This window comes from Lemur catta, chromosome 5 (genome assembly GCF_020740605.2).
Source record: "Lemur catta isolate mLemCat1 chromosome 5, mLemCat1.pri, whole genome shotgun sequence".
Lineage (NCBI taxonomy): Eukaryota > Metazoa > Chordata > Mammalia > Primates > Lemuridae > Lemur > Lemur catta.
The window spans coordinates 42,218,113-42,240,191 of NC_059132.1; the positions used below are offsets into that span (position 1 = coordinate 42,218,113).

The 22,079-nt window shown below is 42.7% G+C and overlaps 1 protein-coding gene and 1 long non-coding RNA gene across 10 annotated transcripts in view; one reads left to right on the forward strand and one right to left on the reverse strand.

Annotated features, from left to right (window-relative positions):
- RPP40 (ribonuclease P/MRP subunit p40) overlaps nucleotides 1-808 on the reverse strand; it is a 29,815-nt gene extending 29,007 nt beyond the window's left edge. For all 8 annotated transcript variants that reach the window (XM_045551624.1, XM_045551626.1, XM_045551623.1 and 5 more), the window contains exon 1: nucleotides 627-808. In XM_045551624.1, the coding sequence (XP_045407580.1) occupies nucleotides 627-749 (123 nt within the window). In that variant the 5' untranslated portion in view covers nucleotides 750-808. The remainder of the gene's footprint in view (nucleotides 1-626) is intronic.
- On the forward strand, nucleotides 545-20,631 carry LOC123638195. Of its 2 annotated transcripts, none has more exons than XR_006735224.1 (3): nucleotides 545-706; nucleotides 14,204-14,319; nucleotides 20,375-20,631. It is a non-coding gene; the product is annotated as an uncharacterized LOC123638195 (long non-coding RNA). The 2 variants fall into 2 exon arrangements; XR_006735223.1 differs by lacking the exon at nucleotides 20,375-20,631 and adding an exon at nucleotides 20,189-20,262.
- The last annotated feature ends 1,448 nt before the right edge of the window (nucleotides 20,632-22,079 follow it).

The window sequence follows — 22,079 nt, forward strand, 5'->3', positions numbered from 1 at the left end:
CTCCAACTCAAGTGATCGTCCCGCCTCGGCTTCCCAAAGTGCTAGGATTACAGCTGTGAGGCACGGTGCCCGGCCTTAAATTCGTTTTTATGAAGTGTCTCAGATGTAAAAGCAGTTCCCATAATCAGTTTAGAGAAGCAGGCAGCTTCCTGCGCCAGGACTAGGCCCGGTGCTCTGGAAAGATCCACAGGTGTGCAGGTGGGAGAGGCAATCAAGCTGGGGAGGGAGGCGGTGGTGGAGACGAGGCGCGAGACCCGTGTAGGTTTTGGGCAAGAACGAGGAGCACGTGGCCGCCCGAGGATTCACGTCGCAGCGGTCACACCGTCCTAACTCCCGGGTCCAAGCCCTGGCCCTCACATCCGCCCCAGGCACTCCCCGTGGTATGGGGACTAGACAGGCAGCCCAGGGCGTTTTGGGAAGCCGCTCCCTCCAGGGCTGCGCACCGCCCCGCGCCCGGGGCATCCTGGGAGTTGTAGTCCTGAAGCCCTGCTAGCCCCGGCTCGGGGCGGCTGCTAGACTACAGCTCCCAGCATGCCCGGCGAGGGCCCCGTCCCTCGGCGGGCCGCAGGCGGTCCCGCCACCAGTAGCCGAGCGCGGCCCGGAAAGACCCGGACGGCCGGACTCACCCTGTAATTATGATAGTGCGTCTCCACGAGATGCCGGTGGCGCGACTTGTCGTGTCCGAAGTTGGATTTCTCGCAAACCAGTAAGTGCCGTGGCGTCTCTCGAAGCCTGCGAAGCGTAGCCATCCCTTCCTGATTCCTGCCACTCGGGCCTCTGCCAGCTGCGCGCGCCCCGCCCCTTTCCTCCGCCGCGCCCCGCCCCTTTCCTCCGCCGCGCCCCGCCCCTTCTTGCCCGGCCTCCTCACTCCCGCGGGCATGCGCAGTGAGGCCTATCGCGCACTTAGCCACTCCAAGTGGCTTTTTGCCACTCTTACCAAAAGCAGAAAACAGCGCAGTGGAAAGCCCCGATTCCTGCATTGTGCAGTCAGGAAATGCCCCTGCACAGTTAAGTAAACGCCTAAGCTGCTTTTCTGACTCTTCACGTAGTCTGGTTCACAGGCCTTGGTTATGTTCTTGGGGACCCCGTGGCCATAGTGAGTTAACGTGGGCTACCAGAACCAAAAGTTCACGTTGGTCCTTTCCAAAAATGTTAAGTCTATGAGGGAAGGTAGTACGCAATTTGCATTTCTGCCCTATTATAGGACTCCTTTGAAACAATTTTTTTTTGCTTTTTTTCTTTTCTTAAACCCTCTCATGAGCAATCAGATGAAACTGCTTTTAATATCTCTTTTTAAATACTCCTTCAGAACTATTAATACTTCTAAATTTTTAAAAATTAATTAGTTTAGTTTTTAGAGACAGGGTCTCACTCTTTCGGCCAGACTGAGTGCAGTGGCTTGATCATAGCTCACTGCAGCCTCAAATTCCTGGGCTCCAGGGACCCTCCTGCCTCAGCCTCCTGATTAGCTGGGACTCTAGGCTCATGCCAACACACCTGGCTAATTTTTAAATTTTTTTGTATACAGGGGTCTCACTGTGTTACCCAGGCTGGTCTTGACCTCCTGGCCTCAAGTGACCCTCCTGCTTTGGCCTCCCAAAGTGCTGGAATTACAGACGTGAGCCACTGTGCCTGGCCCAGAGCCACTTTTAATAATTTGTTGCTTTGGGGGGTTACACTGATAATTCTCTAAGGCATTTCTCCTTTTGGTTTTTCTGATTAACTACATTACAACATGCTTCTCAAACTGGAGAATACACAACCCCAATTCTGCACAGGGAGGATGCAAAACAGCAGAATTTTGGTGATACATCTTCCTGGAGCATCAGTTTTACTGCAAGATTTGGAAGAAATGGAGTTAGGTAATTTGCAAGGTAAATAGTTAAAATTATTGGCCGGGCGCAGTGGCTCACCCCTGTAATCCTAGCACTCTGGGAGGCCAAGGCGGGTGGATCGCTCGAGGTCAAGAGTTTGAGACCAGCCTGAGCAAGAGCGAGACCCTGTTTCTACTAAAAATAGAGAGAAATTATCTGGCCAACTAAAATATATATAGAAAAAATTAGCCGGGCCTGGTGGCGCATGCCTGTAGTCCCAGCTACTGGGGAGGCTGAGGCAGTAGGATCGCTTAAGCCCAAGAGTTTGAGTTTGCTGTGAGCTAGGCTCACGCCATGGCACTCACTCTAGCCTGGGCAACAAAGTGACACTCTGTCTCAAAAAAAAAAAGTTAAAATTATAAAACTAAGACAAAGCTGGAAAGCCATCTGTCATTAATAATTATAAGTAATCTATGACTGAAATGTCTGACCTTTTCCAAGAAAAAAACTAATGAAAACCTATTTCCCATTATTTTAAATGGCAAAATTATAAGGCATAGGAAGTCAGTCAAAAACCCTACCAATAACCTAAGTCACAACATGGTTCCTAGATATATGTTGCACGTAACATGTTAAGATGTAAAATGCTTAAAACACTGCTTCTTGGTCACCTCAAGTTTAATATGGTTGTTAACGTACCATTACTTTGTGGGCACTCGCAGTGGCCTAAGACCAGCAACATCACACATGTAGATCTCCTTTGTCAATACTCCAAAGCTTTGCAAAGTGACTAGCATGGTTTTGATGGTCTACCAATTGTATTTGGAAGCAACATGGAGCTTTCCCAGCAAACCGTTTAGTTTAAAATCTTGCATTTTTTGAAGACTCAAAACAAATTTTACCTATATAAATATCAGCTCAAAAATGTATTGCGAGATAGATAGCTGCTATGCAGTTTGGGCATTAAAAACTAAAATATGTTCTTCCAGAAAACTACTAATTGGGGAACGCTTGTATTATTAAATAAATGGCAAGAATCCCATTTATTTTAAAGATTGAAGCTACAACTTCAAGTACATTAGGGGTTGAGGAGTCCTTTTAGGCTGCACCCCTAGAATTCTGGAGTTTTGTGTGTGTAATGGTCCCTTGCCAACATCAGCAGACCCCCCTCCTGGGTTCCCTCCCACCTTTTTCTATCCTCTTCCTCCTCCTCCACCGGATCTCTAGTAACCCTCTGTCCCCTTCTCTCTCCTATGTACCTGTCTTTTCAGAGCAACCCTACACAGTCCCACAGCTTTAAGTCTCAACAGTCTGCTGATAACCCCCAGGCCTGGGGCCTCTTCCCCAGGGGAGCACCCAAGTGACTCCAGCACAAGGAATCATTCCTGACTCTCTTGCTCCCTTCTCACTCCCCATGAGATCCCACAGCAAGTCCTGTTGCCTTTGCCTGCACCATGCATCCTGATTGCAGCCTCTTCTCTGTCTGCTCTTGTACAGCCAGTTTCAGCCACCTTCCTCGCCTGCTGCCAAAGGCCATCTCCAGGCCGTCTCCCTGCCTCCTCTCTTGCCCTCCAACAGTCCACTCTCCACTCAGCATCCAGAGTAATCTCTTGAAAACGTGAAAAACATGATATATGCCTCCCGTTCCCATGTAGACCCTGCCACTGGCTTTTCATCATGATAGAATAAAAGCTTAGACAACCTGGCCCTGCCTTCCTCTTCAGCCTCGTCTCCTACCCTTGCTTGTTCATACTGTATGTCAGACTTTCTGGTCCTTAGAGCTGAAAGCAATCTTAACTAATAAACATGTACTAGACATAGAATCTGGAGCATAGGGCATAGAAGGAAAAGTGTAAGAATGACAGGCCAGAAATGGTTTTTTTAAAAAAACCACATGAAACTGAAAACATAACTGATCTGTATACCCAAAAGAATGTTGTAACAAAATCTTTTTAAAAAACTAAGCTAATAGACTTGCAAAAAAAAATGGAAATATCTTCTATCATATTCTAAAAACAAAATTATATACTTAGTAAACATAAAAGGACAAATATTTTACACATCACATTTCTGGGCCATAATGTAATAAAATTAGAAATAACAGAAACAATTTAAAGATGCTCAACTCCTTGAAAATGTTAAAATATTCTTTATTTAAATGCCAGGGTCAGGGTACAAATACTAAACACAATTACAGTGCATGTAAATCTACATGTTTGCAAATATATCATAACCAGATACGTGCAGTATTAATGAAAGGAGAGAGCTGTCTTAGCTGCTCCCAGCTCCCTGAGTGCCCAGGTTATGTTACTTGGAAGCCTCGCTCCTCCTTGGAGTCATTTAACATCATCTCTTTATAATTAGGAGCAGCATGTAGGGAAATATGGCTGTTGCAGACACCAGTACTAAATCGGAGGACTCTGGCGCTGAGCCGAAGCTGGACCTCACAGTCCTTGTCAGCACAGGGTTCCAGGCAGCTGCTGCACATCAATTTTTGTTGGTTTACAGGATCAAAACTACCCTCAGACAGCAGAGTGGAAACTGGCACCAATAGGTGCAACAGAAAAAAACTGATGGCCCCTGCTGTGGTCTGAATGTTTGTGTCCCCTCAAAATTGGTATGTTGAAACCAGTCGCCAGCACCAGTGAAGGTGTTTGGAGGTGTAGGGCATTCATGAGATTATGAATAGGATTAACGCATTTACAAAAGAAGCTCCAGGGCCAGGCACAGTGGCTCACACCTGTAATCCTAGCATTTTGGGAGGCTGAGGGGGGAGGATTGCTTGAAGGCAGGAGTTTGAAACCAGCCTGAGCAAGAGCAAGACCCCCATCTCTACAAAAAGTAGAAAAATTAGCCAGGTGTGGTGGTGCACACCTGTAATCCCAGCTACTGGAGAGGCTCAGGCAGGAGTTCAAGGGTGCAGTGAGCTATGAGGACTGCACTCTAGCCAAGGTGACAGAGTGAGACCCTGTCTCAAAAAAAAAAAAAAAAAAAGCAGCCCCAGAGAGCTGCCTTGCCCCTTCTACCATAGGAAGACATGCTGAAAAGACATCATCAATAAACAAGAAAGTGGGCCCTCCCCAGACACCTGTCTGTCATCACCTTGTTATTGGATTTCCCAGCATCCAGAATTGTGAGAAATAAATGTCTGTTGTTTATAAAACACCCAGTTTATGGTATTCTGTTATAGCAGTCCAAATGGGCCAAGACAGCCCCCAATAGGAATGTAAGATCTGCCTAGGACCCAGATGGCTTCGTTTCTTCTCTCCTGGGCTGCTCTCTCTAGCTGGTACAGAGGTCAGTGAAGCACACAAACACATCAAACATGGCAACTACGCAGGGCATGTCAATATGTGGAAGTGTACAAGTGAAGTCATGTTTTAAAAGTAGAACACAAAATATTTTGTAGTCTGTTTTATCACACACGTTCATAAATTTGGAAATGGCTGAAATTTTTTATACAACTCATTCCTTTATTTTGTTTAAACTTTAAAACACATTGGTACATAAAAAATAAATTGGTACATAAAAAATTTAAGTCTTAGCTATCCAGAAACTCCAAATATCTAGAGGGAGGCATTTCCCAAAGGTCTGTATAACTTGGATTTTACCTCAGTTTGAAAACTATTAAGGGCTAATGCAGTTGATGAAATCATATATACTCACAGAGAAAAGAGCAATTGCTATAATATATACAATTGTTAACCATTATATAATACTCTTTATATATAATACCTATAATGTATCAGGCACTGCTATAAGTACTTTATATTCAATGTCCCGCAAGCATCCTCTGTGAAGTAGGTTTTACTGTCTTCAATTTAGAGTACTGTTAATTATAGTAAAGTACACAGAATTGAATCACTAATTAAAACACAGAATACTCTAAAAAATACAATGTTGAATGGAAAATACAAGTTACAGCATACTTGCAGAAAATTTCAAAACTTAAAAAGTTAAACAATATTTACACATACATATATTGTAAAACTATAATGAAGTCACAGGAATAATTTTTCTAAAACTCTAGATGACTGGTTCTTCTAGAAGGGGCAAACAAAGGTTTTACTTGGGAAAGACCATGCAGAAGGCTTCATAGGTAGTGGTGCAGTTGTATTTATTAGGTAGGTGATCGGTACAGGGTATTTATTTTCTTTTTCTTTATACCATATATATGCATATATAATTTTGTATGTAGAAAATAGTTCACAGTTTTTTAAAATTGTAAAACAATTGTCTTGAGACAACCTTACAATTGTTACAATTGTTGAAAACCTTACAATTTGCTTAAAATGGACAGTGGCTTTTAATATATTTGCAGATATGTACAACCAATACCACAGTCAATCTTAGAACATTTTCATCACCTAAGGAGAAACCCCGCACCCCTTAGCTATCACCCTCCTCCATCCTCCTCCCCCAGCTTTAAGCAATCACGAATTTACTTGGTTTCTGTAAACTTGTCTTTCTGGACATTTTACATAACAGGAATCATAACATGTGGACTTTAGTGTCTGGCTTCTTTCATGTGGTATAATGTCTGCAAGGTTCACCCAAGCTAGAGCACGTGTCAGTACTTCATTCCATTTTAGGGCCATCATAATATTTTAAAACATTCTTTATTTTGAATGCAGAGGAAAAATAGTTTAGTCAGAGGAAATAAGACAGAAATTTCTCTGGAGATCCCAGAAGACCTAAAACTGCTTCCAAGATCTCTGGAGGCGGATGAGGCTGGTTCTTGTTCCAGAATATAACTGACTTTTCCCAGAACTGGAACTTCTATGCTGTGGGTTGGAATTTTGGCTCCAATGTGAATGGGCTGGGGGGGGGAGTTATTTTACTGAGGGAAGGGGACAAAAGTTGATGAAAGAAAGAGACACCATAGAAGGCGTGAGGGGTGGAGGGAGCTGTGGGCCGGGGACAGGACAAGGGGTGCAGGCACAGTCAGGCCCAGGCTCTGAGGACAAGGAAAGGGGGGTGCTGGAAGAGCATCAGGTCATAAATCCTGGAATTCCAGCAGCTGGAGTCGTAGGCCAGGCCGGTTGTCCCCTCACAGGCAGGGCACTGGGGCTGGGGAGTGGGGCGGAGGCTCCGGCCCAGGCAGGGAGTTGGCAGGCACAGGCGCTGTCAGTCCACAGCATGTCGTGGGGAACTTTAGGGAGAGCCTGCATTTATCCCTCATGCCAGTTGGAAGTATTTATTTATTTATTTAATCAACAACCTCTTAATGAAGTGCCTGCTCTGTGACAGACACTGCAAAGCACCGCAGGTACAATGTCACCCATCCCTGCCTTGCAGGGACTTCCCATCTCTGGAACATTGTTATTTCTTTCCCATCCGTCCATGGTTCCTGAAAGTGTAGGAACTGCATAGAATGGGAAAGTTGCAACTATTGTTGATTAATAATTGAAGAAATGAAGCTTTTTACATTCACATTTTTTCAAACAAAAATGCAGCATCTGAATGGATGTGGAGTTTCTGTATTACAATGAAAAAGTTCTGGAGATTGGTCGCACAACAGTTATGAATATCCTTGACCCTGCTGAACTACACACTTAAAAATGGTTAAGATAGTAAGTTTTATGTTATGTGTATTTTACCATAATTAAAAATAAGAAAAAATGCAGTATCTGAGATGCAGAACTCTACATCTTTGGCTTTTTTTTAAAGGTAACAATACATACAAAATAGAAATTGAAAAAACTAATTTCCCAATATTAATATTCACACTGATGTCAATGGGAGATGTTTGTTATGGGTTCCCCCATAAAAAGTAATTACATACTTAGGAACTTCAGATGATTTTATTAATAAAAAGGGAGAAGGTGAGAAAAAGAAATACGTGCCACATAAAAATTTCCTTGCATTTCAAACTACTGTGATGATTATTACATGGATTTATGGATCTGAAATTTTTTCAGTGACACATTTGTTTACAATTAAAATGTGGATTTCATCTTTTTTCCTCTTAAATTCAGTCATTCCTGAACAGCTGTCAAAGCATTTTTACATCCAGACAGTGTGTCTCTCCCTGACAATGTTGTTTATTGGAAAAGAAAAAGGATGTTCCTTGAGTCAGCTAACCTTGGCCGTTGTGCTTGCTTTCTCTAGACTGTTATTTATTTAACGTGTCTGTGAAGTTTTGTTCCCTTCATAATATCGTAGCCCCCGTCTCCCTGAATTCAGCAAGCACAGTCCCATGTCAACCCCAGTGACAAGCACAGGGCACCATCTCAGTCTGAAACCCAGTGTGGATGAAGGGTCTTGGGAACCTACTGAAAGTGTTGGAAGACGTGTCCCATTTCACGTGCTTGTGAATATTAGGTGCAATGTGACTTTAGGTTCAATTTGTCATGTTCTTTGTCCCAGTTGTGGCCTGCAACTAGTATTTCTGATGTTAGAAACTAAAAGTGCTGACAAACCATGGAAAGAAAAATCCTGCAGTTTATGAGAGGTTCAAACTTGGTCTTGGCCTTGTTCCCTGATCACACTGGAGGAAGAAAATCTATGAAAAATGGAAATGTAAGGATCTGCAGTGAATCCTTAGAAAACTTGCTAAATTGTAAAGGCCTTGAGGACAAGGACAACGTCTTCTCATTGAATCTGCCACCCCAGTGCAAAGTGATGTCGAATCCTAGGTTGATGTTGAAATGAATGTATTGTGTTTAATATTAAACCTAAAATGTAAGATTATATTGGGGTGAAGAGCTTTGTTAAACCTTTATTCACAAATGGAAACAATAAAATAACAAATTATTTTTAAAGTTCAGATTTCATAACTTTCCTGGCCACTGGTCTTTTGAGGAGGCGACCTGAATTTTGAAAAGGGAGACAGTCCTCAAAGGCAGCGATGTCCGATAGAAATAGAAGGTGACCCGTGCCGTTATTTAAAATTCCTAGTAGTCACATTAAAGAAAACTTAAAAACAGGTGAAATTGATTGTAATAATATGATTTATTTAACCCAATATATCTAAAATGCCATTTTAATGTGTGATGAATATAAAATTATTAAGGAAGTATAGTTATGCATCACTTGACGATGGGGATACATTCCAAGATGTGTCATTAGTCGATTTCTTTGTTTTGTGTCCATGACAGGGTGCACTTACACAAACCTAGGGGGTACAGCCTACTGTACACCTAGGCTGTGTGGTACAGCCTATTGGTCCTGGGCTACAAATCTGCACAGCATGTTACTGTACTGAACACTGTAGGCAGTTGTAACACAATGGCGAGTATTTGTGTATCTAAACATAGAAAAAGTACAGTAAAAGTACATTATAATCCAATATTATAATCTTAGGGGACCACCATCATGTATGTGGTCCACTGTTGACCAAAACTTCATTATGCAGTACATGACTGTGTTTTACATTTTTTTTGTACTAGATCTTTTTTTTTTTTTTTTTGAGACAGAGTCTCACTCTGTTGCTCAGGCTAGAGTGCTGTGGCATCAGCCTAGCTCACAGCAACCCCAAACTCCTGGACTCAAGTGATCCTCCTGCCTCAGCCTCCCGAGTAGCTGGGACTACAGGCATGTGCCACCATGCCTGGCTAATTTTTTCTCTATAGATTTTTAGTTGTCCACATAATTTCTTTCTATTTTTAGTAGAGACAGGGTCTCACTCTTGCTCAGGCTGGTCTTGAACTCTTGAGCTCAAACGATCCACCTGCCTCGGCCTCCCAGAGTTCTAGGATTACAGGCATGAGCCACCATGCCCGGCCTGTACTAGATCTTTGAAACGTACTCTGTATCTTACAGTTCCAGTGCATCTCAGTTCAGAGCAGACATGTCCCATGTGTCAGTAGGCCCACGTGGCCAGTGGCTGCCACACTGGAAGTGCGGCTCTGAGGGCTCTGTCTCCCCCAAACTCAGGAAGGTGAAGCGTCTGAACCCCCTCTTCTCTTCCAGCGATGAGGGAGCACCACCTCCCTACCGACCTTCCCCTCAGGCCCAAAGTGGGGAGACATGGTGCCCCTAGAGAGAGCAGAGGGCTGCAGATAGGAAGTGTAGAAAAGTAGACCGCTGCTTCCACCTTCTGCTTAGCATGGGTCCATCCCCCGCGCAGAGATCATTCAGTGATCAAACGACGATGGGGTCCCAGGAAGAGGGAACCCCATGCTTTCAGACCTGTCCATAGCTGTTACCTCCAGACTTTAGATTTGGAAGGAATAAAGGCAAAGCTCTTACTTTGCAATGTGGCCTTGGGGCCCTAGTGAACAGGGTGTGGTTGTCTGTTTCCTCCTGTGGTGTGGGGTGATGTGTGAGTTGAAGCATCAATCACCTGCATACATGTCTATGTTAGTGGGAAAAAAAGCCCGATCTCTGTAAAATAATTTAAAGAAGTTTATTCTGAGCCAAATGTGAGTGACAATGGCCCTGAGCTACATAATCTGAAGAGTTCTTGAGAAAGTGTGCCAGTTTGGTTTTATATATTTTAGGCAGACAGGAATTGCAGTTAAAATAAAAAATCAGTACATGGAAGGTATATATTGGTTTGGCTTGAAAAGGCAGGACATCTCCAAGTGGGGCTTACAGATCATAGGTGGGTTCTAACATTCTTTGATTTATAATGTTTAAAGAAATAAAGGTTTGTCTAAGGCTTGGACTTAGTAGAAAGGAATGTTTTAAGATAAGTCTGTTAATCGCAGAGCAAGCTACAATGTACTAACTCAAAGTGATCTGTGAAGCAAATTGATGGCCTGCTGGTGTGACTTAACCTTTGCCTTGCATGGCCTTAGGTCCTGTTTGTAAATTAGTATCTCATTGCCACAGAGTCCATTTTGTCAGTCTTATGATCTCTATGTTAACATTAATCCTGGTCAGTTGTAGTGTCTAAACTCCAAAAGAGAGGAGGAATAAGGAGGCCTATCCAACCTTCCTTTCCATCATGGCCAGGAACTCAGTTTTAAGGTTTTCCTGGGGTCCTCTTGTCCAAGAGGAGGCCTGTTCAGTCAGTGGAGGGGCTTAGGATTTTATTTTTCATTTAGGGTGCCTACTTTTTGCCAGATAACTTGTAATCAACCTGTCATTGAATCCTGTGTGCACTGGGTGTGTGTATTAGTTAGTTATTGCTGTATAACACACCATCCCAAAACATTTAGCTCATGATTGAGCTGGCAAGCAATTCAGGCTGGGGCTCAGCTGGGCTCCCTCATGCACATGCACATGTGTGTGTAGAGGGGGAAGTTAGCTGCTGCATCTCTGCTTCTAGGGGTCAGCTGGCTATCAACTGGGGCACCTTGGTTCTCCTCCCCATGGTATCTGATCCTCCAGCAGGCTAATGGGCTTGTTCTCATGGAGATGGCAGGGTTCTAAAAGAAAAAGCAGAAGCATTCAAGATCTTTTGAGCCTAGACCTGAAACTGGGACACTGCCATACCCACTGCATTCTACTGGCCAGAGCAAAGAAGCCCAGCCCAGATTCTGCCTCTCAATGGGAGCAGCTGTAAAATCCCATTGCAAAGAGCTTGGATACAGGGAGAGATGAACTGCTGCTATTTTTTCAATCAGTATCACTATGCCTTTTCTTGCAGGTGAGGTTTACATAACTGTTCCAGGTGAAGTCCAAAGCCCAACAATTACTAAGCAGCTGTGCCAGGACTCAGCCATAGTAACTCTGCCTGACTCTAAAGCTCACGCATCTCCATAGAACAGACTCCTCGTGCAGCTTACCTAGGCCTTTGAGGTCCTGGAAAGTGACTCTTCTGCAGTAGAGGGAGGATTCCATCAAGATTCTCGTCCATCTAGTACTCTTCACCATTTGGAATAATCCCCTCCAGAGAAAGTTTGAGTGTCTTGGAAGGATGTGGAATAATTTAGGGAAATGGCTGAGAGCTGAGTTTAGAAATAAAGGAACTAGCAATATATTTTTCATTTCTAATTATAAGAGAAATTTGAAAACACTTATACTGCACTCCACGTTTGCAAATTCTTTTCATCCTTTTTTAGTATCTGTAGGCTATTTATGATTTTCAACTTAAACTAAATCAAATTGTGCCTGAAACAGCCTCTTAATCTGAAAAGCAAGTGACATAAAGATAGAACTGCTGAGAAGATATTTCCTCCTGCTGCAATTTAACGAAACAGCTGAGTGCATCTTAAAGCAGTCCTCTGATTTTACCAGGGCAAAGCTATGTCTGAGACCCCAAACTGGGGCAAATTCCCATAGCACATATGGAAATCATGCAAAACTTAAGGCATCCCTCACCCTGAACCAGTGGTCTGCATCCCTGGCTGCACATGAAAATCACCTGGGGGGCTTTTAAAATTCCCAAAACCCAAGTTGCAACTGACCAATTAAATCAGCTTCCCCTGGAGTAGGACCTGGGCAACAAACAGTGTTGTTGAAAGTTACACAGGTGATTACAGTGTGCATCCAAGGCTGAAAACCACTGCTTTAAACCAACATCTTTTGGTGAACTACTTGCAAATGATTTCTCAAATAAATGTAAAATGTTTGATGCTGAAGTGTAGACTTCCAGTTTTACCTGTATCACCTACTTACTATCTTTGCACAAACTAACCCTCTACTACTTGGTTTGTTTCTGACTTGACCCAACTGCACAAATATTGAGGGCATTCTATGTGCAGGGTACTGTGCAAGGTGCCATGGCCTTGGTGAGCATCACCTTGGGCAGGGGCTGGAGGGGGGGGGCCTTTGCTGCACCATAAAAACTGAAAATCATGCCACTTACCAAACTGAGGCAAGAACGGAAAGACCTGAAGGCTTAGGACATGACTAGACTCATGCCTGTAATCCTAGCACTCTGGGAGGCCCAGGAGGGAGGATCGCTTGAGCTCAAGAGTTCAAGACTGAGCAAGAGTAAGACCCCATCTCTACTAAAAATAGGAAAAATTAGCTGGGTGTGGTGGTGGGAGCCTGTGGTCCCAGCTACTCGGGAAGCTGAGGCAGGAGGATTGTTTGAGGCCAAGAGTTTGAGGTTGCTGTGAGCCAGGCTGATGCCATGGCACTCTAGTCCGGGCAACAGAACAAGAAAGACACAAGAAAGACTCTGTCCCCCCCCCAAAAAAAAAAGGAACATGTTTGATAGCATTCCAGTGAAGCCCATCAGGTATAGGGCTTTTTTTTTTTTCTTTTTTTGGTCAACTTTTTGATTACTGATTCAATCTCCTCAGTTATGAATCTGTTCAGATTTTCTATTTCTTTGCAATTCAGTCTTGATAGGTTTTGTGTCTCTAGGTATTTGTCTATTTTATGTAGGTTGTCCAGTTTGTTGGCATACAATTGTTCATAGTATGCTCTTATAATGCTTTTTATTTCTGTAATTGATAATGTCCCCACTTTGATATTGATTTCAGTAACTTGTTTCTTTTGTTTTTTTTTTTTCTTAGTCTAGCTAAAGGTTTGTCAATTTTGCTAATCTTTGTGAAGAAATAACTTCTGGTTTTGTTGATTTTCTTGTGTTTTTCTATTCTCCATTTGATTTATCTCTGCTCTGATCTTTACTATTTCCTTCTTTCTGCTAACTTTGGGTTTAGTTCCTTTTTTTCTAGTTCCTTAAGTTGTGCCCATAAGTTTTGGTATGTTGTGTTTTCATTTTCATCGGTCTCTAAGCATTTTCTTATTTCCTTCAATTTCTTCTTTGATCCATTGGTTGTTTAAGAGTATGTTGTTTAATTTCCACAAATTTGTGAATTTTCTAGTTTTCCTTCTATTACTGATTTCTAACTTCATCCTGTTGTAGTCAAAGAAGATACTATGTATGATATCTATCTTTTTAAGCCTATTTAGACTTAATTTGTAGCCCAACTGATGCTCTATCCTGGACAATGTCCCATGTGCACTTGAGAAGATTATGTATTCTGTTGCTGGTGTTGAGTCTTTTGTCTATGTGTTTGTTAGATCTAGTTGGTTTATGGTGTTGTTCATGTCCTCTATTTCCTTAGTTATTTCTGTCTGGTTACTCTATTATTGATCGTGTGGTATTGAAGTCTCCAGCTATTATTGTAGAACTGCCTATTTCCATCATTCATACTCAAAACCCATGGGCAGTAGGACTGTTCTCAAAGACCACACCATTATTCTCAGACCCTCTTCTCAAACACCTGTGTCCATCGTGGATTGGGGAAAGAGGGGAGAGTGAAAGGAAGGGAGACTGAGCAGTTCTTGCTAAAATTGAAATATTGTCCTCTTTTTTAAAAAAAATCTAATGTGTAGAATCGCCCCAATTATTTTTCAATTTAAGGGAGAGGTGGGCACTTATTAATGCTGGCCTATACTAGAATCTAGCTTAAATGTATAAAAATGTATACATTTAGTTACTTTAAGATCCATTAAGGTCAGTATTTTAAGGCCTGAATAGAGTAGCATGGGCTTCAAGGACTCTGACTATTTGGTCAGCATGGAATTTCAATACTGTGCAGGATGCTATCAATGCCTGGTGGAAGCCATCAAGTGGGAACCAACACAAGGCTGAGCTGCCCCCTCCCTGGACTTCCAATGCTCCAGTGAGGCAGGTCTAGTCACTCCAGGACAACAGGTAAGAAAGGAGAAATGGAGGAAAAGGTAAACTCAGAGCTGCAGGTTGCACTTATGCAGGTCTTGCTCTGCAAACCTTCAGGGCACGTAATCTACAAAATCCACAACATGACCTTTTCTGTGTGTTTTGACTCTTCCTAAGCCAATTTGACAATGTAGATTTCTTATTAAATAATAGAATAAATGTGGAATAATAACTATGTTAGCATCAGCATGGTGCGTATAAAATGAAAGATAGTAAATAAATGTTAGTTTCTTTTTCCTTCCTTGTTTTCTAGGGTGATGGGGGCTAATTCAGCCAAAAGGTATAAAAGCACAATTTCTCTGGAATTTGTGAATTGAGATATCACTTCAGCATAAGGAATCAGGGCTAAGCAACAGCTATTGCCAGCTGCATCTGTGAGCAGCCTAAGCTGATTCACCATTACCATGATTATGTTTTTACAAATCTATTCAGTAATTCACATGTGTACTGCCCTTCAAACCGGGTTGGGCTACAACACTGGTTAGCTGCACTAATTAGTTGAATTCATAGAAGAGTATCTGGAGTTAGTTATCAGAGGCTGATATGCAAATTAATGCAAAGTGTATGTAAATAGGTTTCTAATTCCAAATGTTGCCTCTAGAAGAAAATCCACAACAGGACTGCTGTATACTGCCTACACACCCCTCTGACCACCAGATGACACTTGCAGGTGGAGACACCATTAATCACACAAGCAAAGCTTGCTGCTGTGAGGGCACTCGGGTCTCCCAAATGGACAATAGGCCCCAGACCATGTGTCTAAAGGGAGTGGAGGGACAAGGCTGCTGTTCTTGGAACCCGAAGCTCTGACGAAGGTGGCAGAGGAGGGAGAAAAAGGAGGACCCTGTGATTCCTCAGCAGCCCCAGGTCATCCCAGTCTCTAGTCCCTGCTGGTGCCAGTCAGGGTGGGAGAGACCAGCCCTGCCCTGGATAAGGGCCTACAGGTGGATCTCAGAGCAGCCACACTGAGCCCTGGGGACAGCAGTCACCTGGGCGATGCTTCCTCTGTGGAGCTGCCACCACTGCCATGTGCTGGACGTTAACGGTTTGTTCAGGGAAATGCAAAGTGGCTGCTCCTCACCCAATGCCAGGGTCCCACTCTAGCATCTGTGGGATATTCCCACCCAGAACAAAGGAGATGTCTGCGCGGTCACTAGCAGGGCACCTGGGGCTTGCCCTGGGGCTAAACATAGCTGAGAATGCAGTGAGTTACATACACATTAGAAGGAACCGGAGGCAGAGTTTTACCACTGACAATCCTGTGAAACAAATGACGCTGTACTGAACAATCCCGGCCGACCTCCTTTGGGCTTGGTTTGTTTATCTCAGGATGAGTTAAGAAGTGGGAAATTCTCATATCAGAAAACGAGTGTGCATATTCTAAATTGTCATCATTTGGTGCCAAACAGCTTTACATAAGCGTTGTCCCTGTGAACGCTCCCACTAATAATAAATGAGAAGGCACTTTGCCCAGTTCCTCCCTGACATGGGCACTGCGAGTTTTTTCCATCTCTGCCAATCTCTTGCTTATAAGTGTATGCTTTTATATTGATTTGTAATACTAGTGATGCCTAAAATATTTTCATATTTTAATTAAACTTTGGTACTTACATTTTTTAACTGCCTATTCTTGACATTTTACTATAGCGTTATTTTCTTACTAGTTTATCCATCATGTGTATTACATATATTGCAAATATTTGGTCATTTGTGTTTCATCCTTCCTTATGGTACATAATAATTAAGAAAAGTAACCATTTACAATTTTCATCAAGAAATATAAATCATGGCACCTTCATAAACAGGTAAACCATTTTTTTCACGGCTAGCTTGATAATGTATGCAAGCAGTTCCACCTGACGGTTCAGGAACCTGTTGCTTGAGCTGTAGGAAGATTGCTGTGCCCTACAATAAACTCCAGAAATGCTTGTGGTATTTTTAAATCATATGGGAAACACTGTCAAATAAGAAATATTTAACTTTCTTTGGGTTCTATTTCTATAAATGTGTTATTCATATATGCTCCAAAATTGTACGAGATTCCTAAAATTCTACGATGTCTTAGTATATGTTATCAGTAATAATTATGATCATTATGTTAAATTGTTTGGACTTTTGGGCTCAAGTGATCCTCTTAAAAAAAAAAAACTTGTTATATGCCCAACAAATAACCAAATTTCCTCATCAATTGTGTCTTTAACCATGGCTATTCTAAGACCTTTGTCATTCACAGATTCTTACTGTTTTACTTTTATTCTTCTCAAAAAGAGGTTTATAATTAGCTATGTTCCAAAATTTGCATCTTTAAAGTTCATAAAAAAGACTCTGACAAATACTTTTGAATAGAGGTTTTTGATAAATTTAGAGATCATGCCATTAGATTAGGTAAAAACTTCCAGGACTCTAATTTAAAAGCTAAGGCATTCATAAAGATTGCTTACCAAACATCAAACAAAAGGAGAGTTAATTACATGAGACCCAACTAATAGAGGACTAAAAAGATTTTTTTCATAACCTTTTTGTTTAAAACATTGCTGATTCTTTTTATGTTTTGCTTTCCAAAAGTCAAAAAAACTTTTTTAATTTTTAGCTATTGATAACTTACAACAAATTGAGTAAAGTGTATTTTATAAACAAAATCTAAAACATTTATCTTTCTACCTAATTTCCCCAAGATTTGAAAACTATGGTATTCTTAATTTATGAGAATATAGCTCTTTACATAATAATTTCAGTAAAAATTATTTTCTTTTATAACAGGTCACAATTAGAGACATGGGTTATTTTACCAATGCTTTTACTGAAAAGACATATTTTCAGATATGACCCAACTGCTTGAAAAATTGAGGTAGACTTTGTAGAGCCAATAAAAAGCCCCTTAAAAAGACTGGCCTAGTACCTTGTTTGCATGGTGCCTTTACAAGGTTCTTGACCTGTAATAAGTAAAAAATGTCACATTCTGACAGGTCCAGGAAACTCAAGTTATTTTGAGACCTCAAAAAAGACAAATTTACCCAATTCATATAGGTATGATAGTCGGTCTGATGACAAATTCTTAGCTTGGCTAGTCTCAAGGCTTTTAAAAGTCTTATCTGAAATTCTTTATTTAAAAAGTTCCAACAAAGCCAATTTTAAAAGACCTTATATGGCCAATCACTATTCTTACTACACTTCATACAGTCAGGCCAAATATAATAAGGCTAAAACTTATTTTACAGATAAATTAGTCCACTGTGATTTGTCTTTGGTAAAAAGGGGGACTAGAGAGAAAAAAATCATTTTTCCAAAAAAACTGTAACACACCTCTTATTAGATTCTAACATTGTTCATTGTTTTTGAGTTTTTATTATTTACTTACAATTTAGACTAAATCCTGAATTTTTTCCTGGCTACATGTCTCTAAACTAATGTTTTCAGGTGTTTTTTTTTCTGACTTAGACTCAATAAAATTAACACTACTTTTTTTTCCTAAGGCCTACAAGCTGCAGCCCATACATTGTGACCTATAAACTACAGGCAGAAAAAACTTGTCAGATTGCCACTCACTACCTACTTCTGCTACGTACTTCTACTTTCACTAAAGATACTTTGAGTCTAACATCTAGACACCTCAACTGGCTTTCCTCCAGATTCTAAAAAAAAATGGTTTACACATTGTTCCAAACATTAACCTTTGTTTTTCCCCTGTTTAAAAGCCCATTTGCAGTGCCATCTCCTAAAATGAGATACAAGTGTTTAATGGTACTGGCCTAGCCCCAGAAATGAGAAACTGGTTTAATGAGATCCTTTACCACTCAGCTATTAACTCAATTTTTCTCTCTATGTCCTCAAACTCAGCTTTTAACATGAGAAATTTCTAGGGAAGTTTCAGACAGGAGAATGTTGGGGCTTAGAAATAGATACCTCAAAATATGGCTTTGCACATGCTAAACTGGAAAAAAAAAGCCTCCAGTTCTCTCTGACCTCCCCCCACCTCCCAGTCCACCATCTCTCCCAAAACGTAGGGTAAAGTTGTTCTCTAAATTCCCTCATCTGCCTAAAGTCCAGACCTACCAAAAAAGAAAACAATTACCTCTGGTCCCTTACCTGAATTTTCATTAGCTGAATTCATGTCACAGAGAAGATGACTGAAGTCTGTCAACAAACCTGGACAGATTTTTGTCACAAACCAGTGTCCAGTCTGCAAGTCCAACAGACTTTGTTCCAGTCCATTATATGTTCTTCAAGCCCATTAAGTTCTCCCCAATAATCTTTTATCATCCATCAACAAAATTCCTCTTCTGACCCCTCCATAACTAGCCAAGCCCAGAAAAGCCAAGGAAAGGCTCAAGTCCATCATTTCATTTCATCAAGTTGTAGTAAACAGCTAGATTTTCTCGGACACTGCATACTTTATTGTATACCTATGTTTAGGGTCCCTGAATGTGTACTCTTTGCACATTGGTAAATAGAAATTTGCCTCACAAAATGGATCAACTGCTCCTTCACCAACATATTCAAAACATTTGCAAGAAGCACAAGAACTGAGAAAGAAAAGGGGTGATAGTTGCAAGGTGGGAGGATCCACGTAGTCACAGAAGAGTAGAATGGAATTGTAACAAATGCTATGGTAGAAAATTGTAGTCTCTTCCCTTAATTATCCCTAAAAAGAGCAGTGAATGGCAGATAAGGGAAGAGAAAGATGGAATAGATTATAAATTAATCAGTAAAGAGAAAAAGATAAATCCCAGAAGTAAATTGCCAAGCAGTCTCAAGCAGGTGAAATGTATACCCATTATCCTGGCTCTTCTGAATAATTTCACAGCCCTGGACAGTAGGAGCTGTCACAGCAGACCCAGGGTCAGCTGTGGAAAGTCCCTGGTGACGCCAGCGTCCTTCCAGTGCATCCCGCAGGCCCAGCAGTGATGACTCCTTCTCCCACCGGGTCATTCTACTCTGTCCTCCAGATCGGCGGGCAGAAAGCCGTGGTAAGATTCTAGACGCGGCTGCCTGCCATTTATTCTGGGTATAAGGAAAGCAGCAGGAGGTCTTTTTGGCATCTCTCCAAGCATAATGCAAAAACAGCCCCGTCTTCATGCAGCCAACCCTTGGTATCTCTATTGTGCAAAGTACAAAATATTTCCAACCCTCACCTGAGATGTGCACAGTTGTCTCTTTCTCTTCTAAAATTTCCCTCTTTTTTTTTTTTTTTTTTGGTAACATCCTTGCCAGGAAAAGAGGAAAAATGCTATTTGTTGAGCACCATTATGTGCCAGACACTGTGCTAGACATATTCAAGAAGAAAGTCTGTGAGGACATGGCAAAAAAATCGGCCATGAAATGGTCAATTCAGGTGCTTACAGAACTGTCCAGTGGCCCCCTCCAAGCAGTCTGACTCTGGAAAAAGCTCCAGAGTCCCACTCTAAATGAGGTCTTTGTCCCCTATGTCTGGGGACGGTCAGAGGACAGACACTCAGGGGATCTCCGCAGTCTCTGAATCCCGGGCAGCTCAGGATGGGTGCACTAGAGGGACTTCTACACAGCTCTGACTGTCAGAGAGGGTGTTAGCAGAACTCTGTGACACCATCTGCAAGGAGAGGGGAAATGTGAAGGAGAAAGCCCGGAATGAGAATCATTAGCCCCCTCTGGAGAAAGGGAGGAGAAAGCAGTATTTTGAGACCTTCTTCCCCTGTTACCGTATTCTCAGAAGTTCCTGTCCAAAATAAGACATGATCCCCCTCCCTCACGAAGTTACAAACCAGAAACAGTTGTGTGAATTTTCATTCACTTGAGTGCACAGAGGTCTCTATTTTCTTCCTCCTTAAATGACACTTTTAAAACTAATATCTGTGTACCGCCTTAAAAGGTCAGAAGAATGCAAAGAATGAGGGAAGAAAGGAGCCAACGCTTTTCAGCCGTAGCAGGAAGCTGCACTTTGGGGGGCAGAAGGGCTGCTGGCATCAGCACAGGACAGATGAGCAGTGGGTAAGTTGACGCCTGGACAGTCTCTTTCACTCTCCATTTCTGGTCTCCCATCCTTAACACACTGCAGCCCCTCCCCGCAGCTGCCTGGAGCCTGTGCTGATGTCTCAGGAGAGCAGTGGATCTTCAGGGAGAATCAGACCTGTTCCCCCAGACAGGGAGCATCCCTGCCACATGAGCGCTGGCACGGCATTGCCCCAAGTGTGCCCGGAGCACTCGTTCTCAAGATGCTTTAGGTGAAAAGCTGCCCAAACCTTCTGGAAAACCATGGACTTTACCCCTTTTAAGATTTGTAATGGACATTTGTATTTTCTGAACCAACTTGAACTTGGGGCTTATTTGATAATAAATGCCTATCAAGTGGCATTTATCCCAAGTATTTTGTGTCCTGCATGACATCTTGTGGCAAGCACTGAGTTTGTGCATCTGAAGTCTCGATTAGGGTCTGTATTCTAGGCAACCCAGTAAAATGGGTGAAGCACGCTGTCTGCCTCTGTTGGCTCCTGGCAGCTGGAACTCATTTCTTCCTCCTTACCTTTCTGGGGGGAAAGAAGGAGCTGTTTTTTATCCCCCACACAGGCCCTGTTCACTCCTGATATGCACATTCCACTGTCATCCTCAGTTCCAGGTCTCTGAAGGTCCCTCCCACCCTCTTCCTTCCTTAGCGAGCTGGCTTCCACCATCCACCCACCCACTCGGCCCTCACCTCGCACAGGGGGGCTCACCTTCCCACCCCTCCCTCCCCACCAGCCCACCCTGGCTGTGCCCCAGGCTTGACTAAGTTCCCCTCCTCTGTGCGCATCTCTGCCACTCACCCAGTGAAGGCAAAGCGGCACCTCTTCATCACTTGCGTGGGGCCGGGCGGTCAAGGTGCTGAGTAAATACTTAGGAAGGAATCTCAGGCTGCAGGTGTGTTAGCTCCTCTAGGGCAAGCAGCACATTGTACTCGTCCTTCTAGCTGTAGCACCGTGCAAGCTTACAGCAGCTGCCCAATAAACGCATTCAGTTGATAGATACTTCTTAAACGTGGACACATACATTTCCTAACATCTCTTTAGGGGTCAAGATATTAACTCCTTGGATAAATGAATTTGTCTATTAATAAAAAATGATTAGGACAGGGAAAGGGGCTCTTCCCATTTAATAAGTGAATGTTAAATATAAAAGAGGTGTTCGTCCTGAAGGCATCACTCCACACTCAATGTCTAGCTCATATAATCAAGAGGCGGGGGCGGGGGTGGGGAGGGACAGGGAGGCCGCTCTGCCAGCCCCGCCCCCCGGGTTAGCTCTGGGTTCGGCTCCTCCTAGAGCTGCCACACCAGGGGGCCACTTGTGCACCAAAGGGCCTGCAGGGGTCCATCCCCCTGGCAGCTTCAGCGTTCCCAGCACTCTGGAAGCTTCATGTTCCTTTCACAGTCCCTCGGCAGAGTTTGTACTTCAGGACTGTGACCTGCGCATGGAGAGAAGGACTTAGGGGACTGCAGACAGATTATCTCACAAGCAGCCCTGAAAAGTGTGACACACGAACCTGTTGACTAGCTCCTCTCTGATATGACTTTTAATTATCCATTTAAGAGATACAGTTGTGAGGTTTGTTCTGGTGGGAACTGGAACAGTCTGTGTAGGACAGAACATAGTTAAGGGAAGATTATCCGCAGGAGAGCGGACAATCCCCAGGCTGTAAAACAGACAGCTGTGCCGCATCCGTGCCCCTTGGTAAGGACGAAGCTACCCCCTCCCTTATCTCTGCAGGATGAGATCCTTGCAGGGGTCCC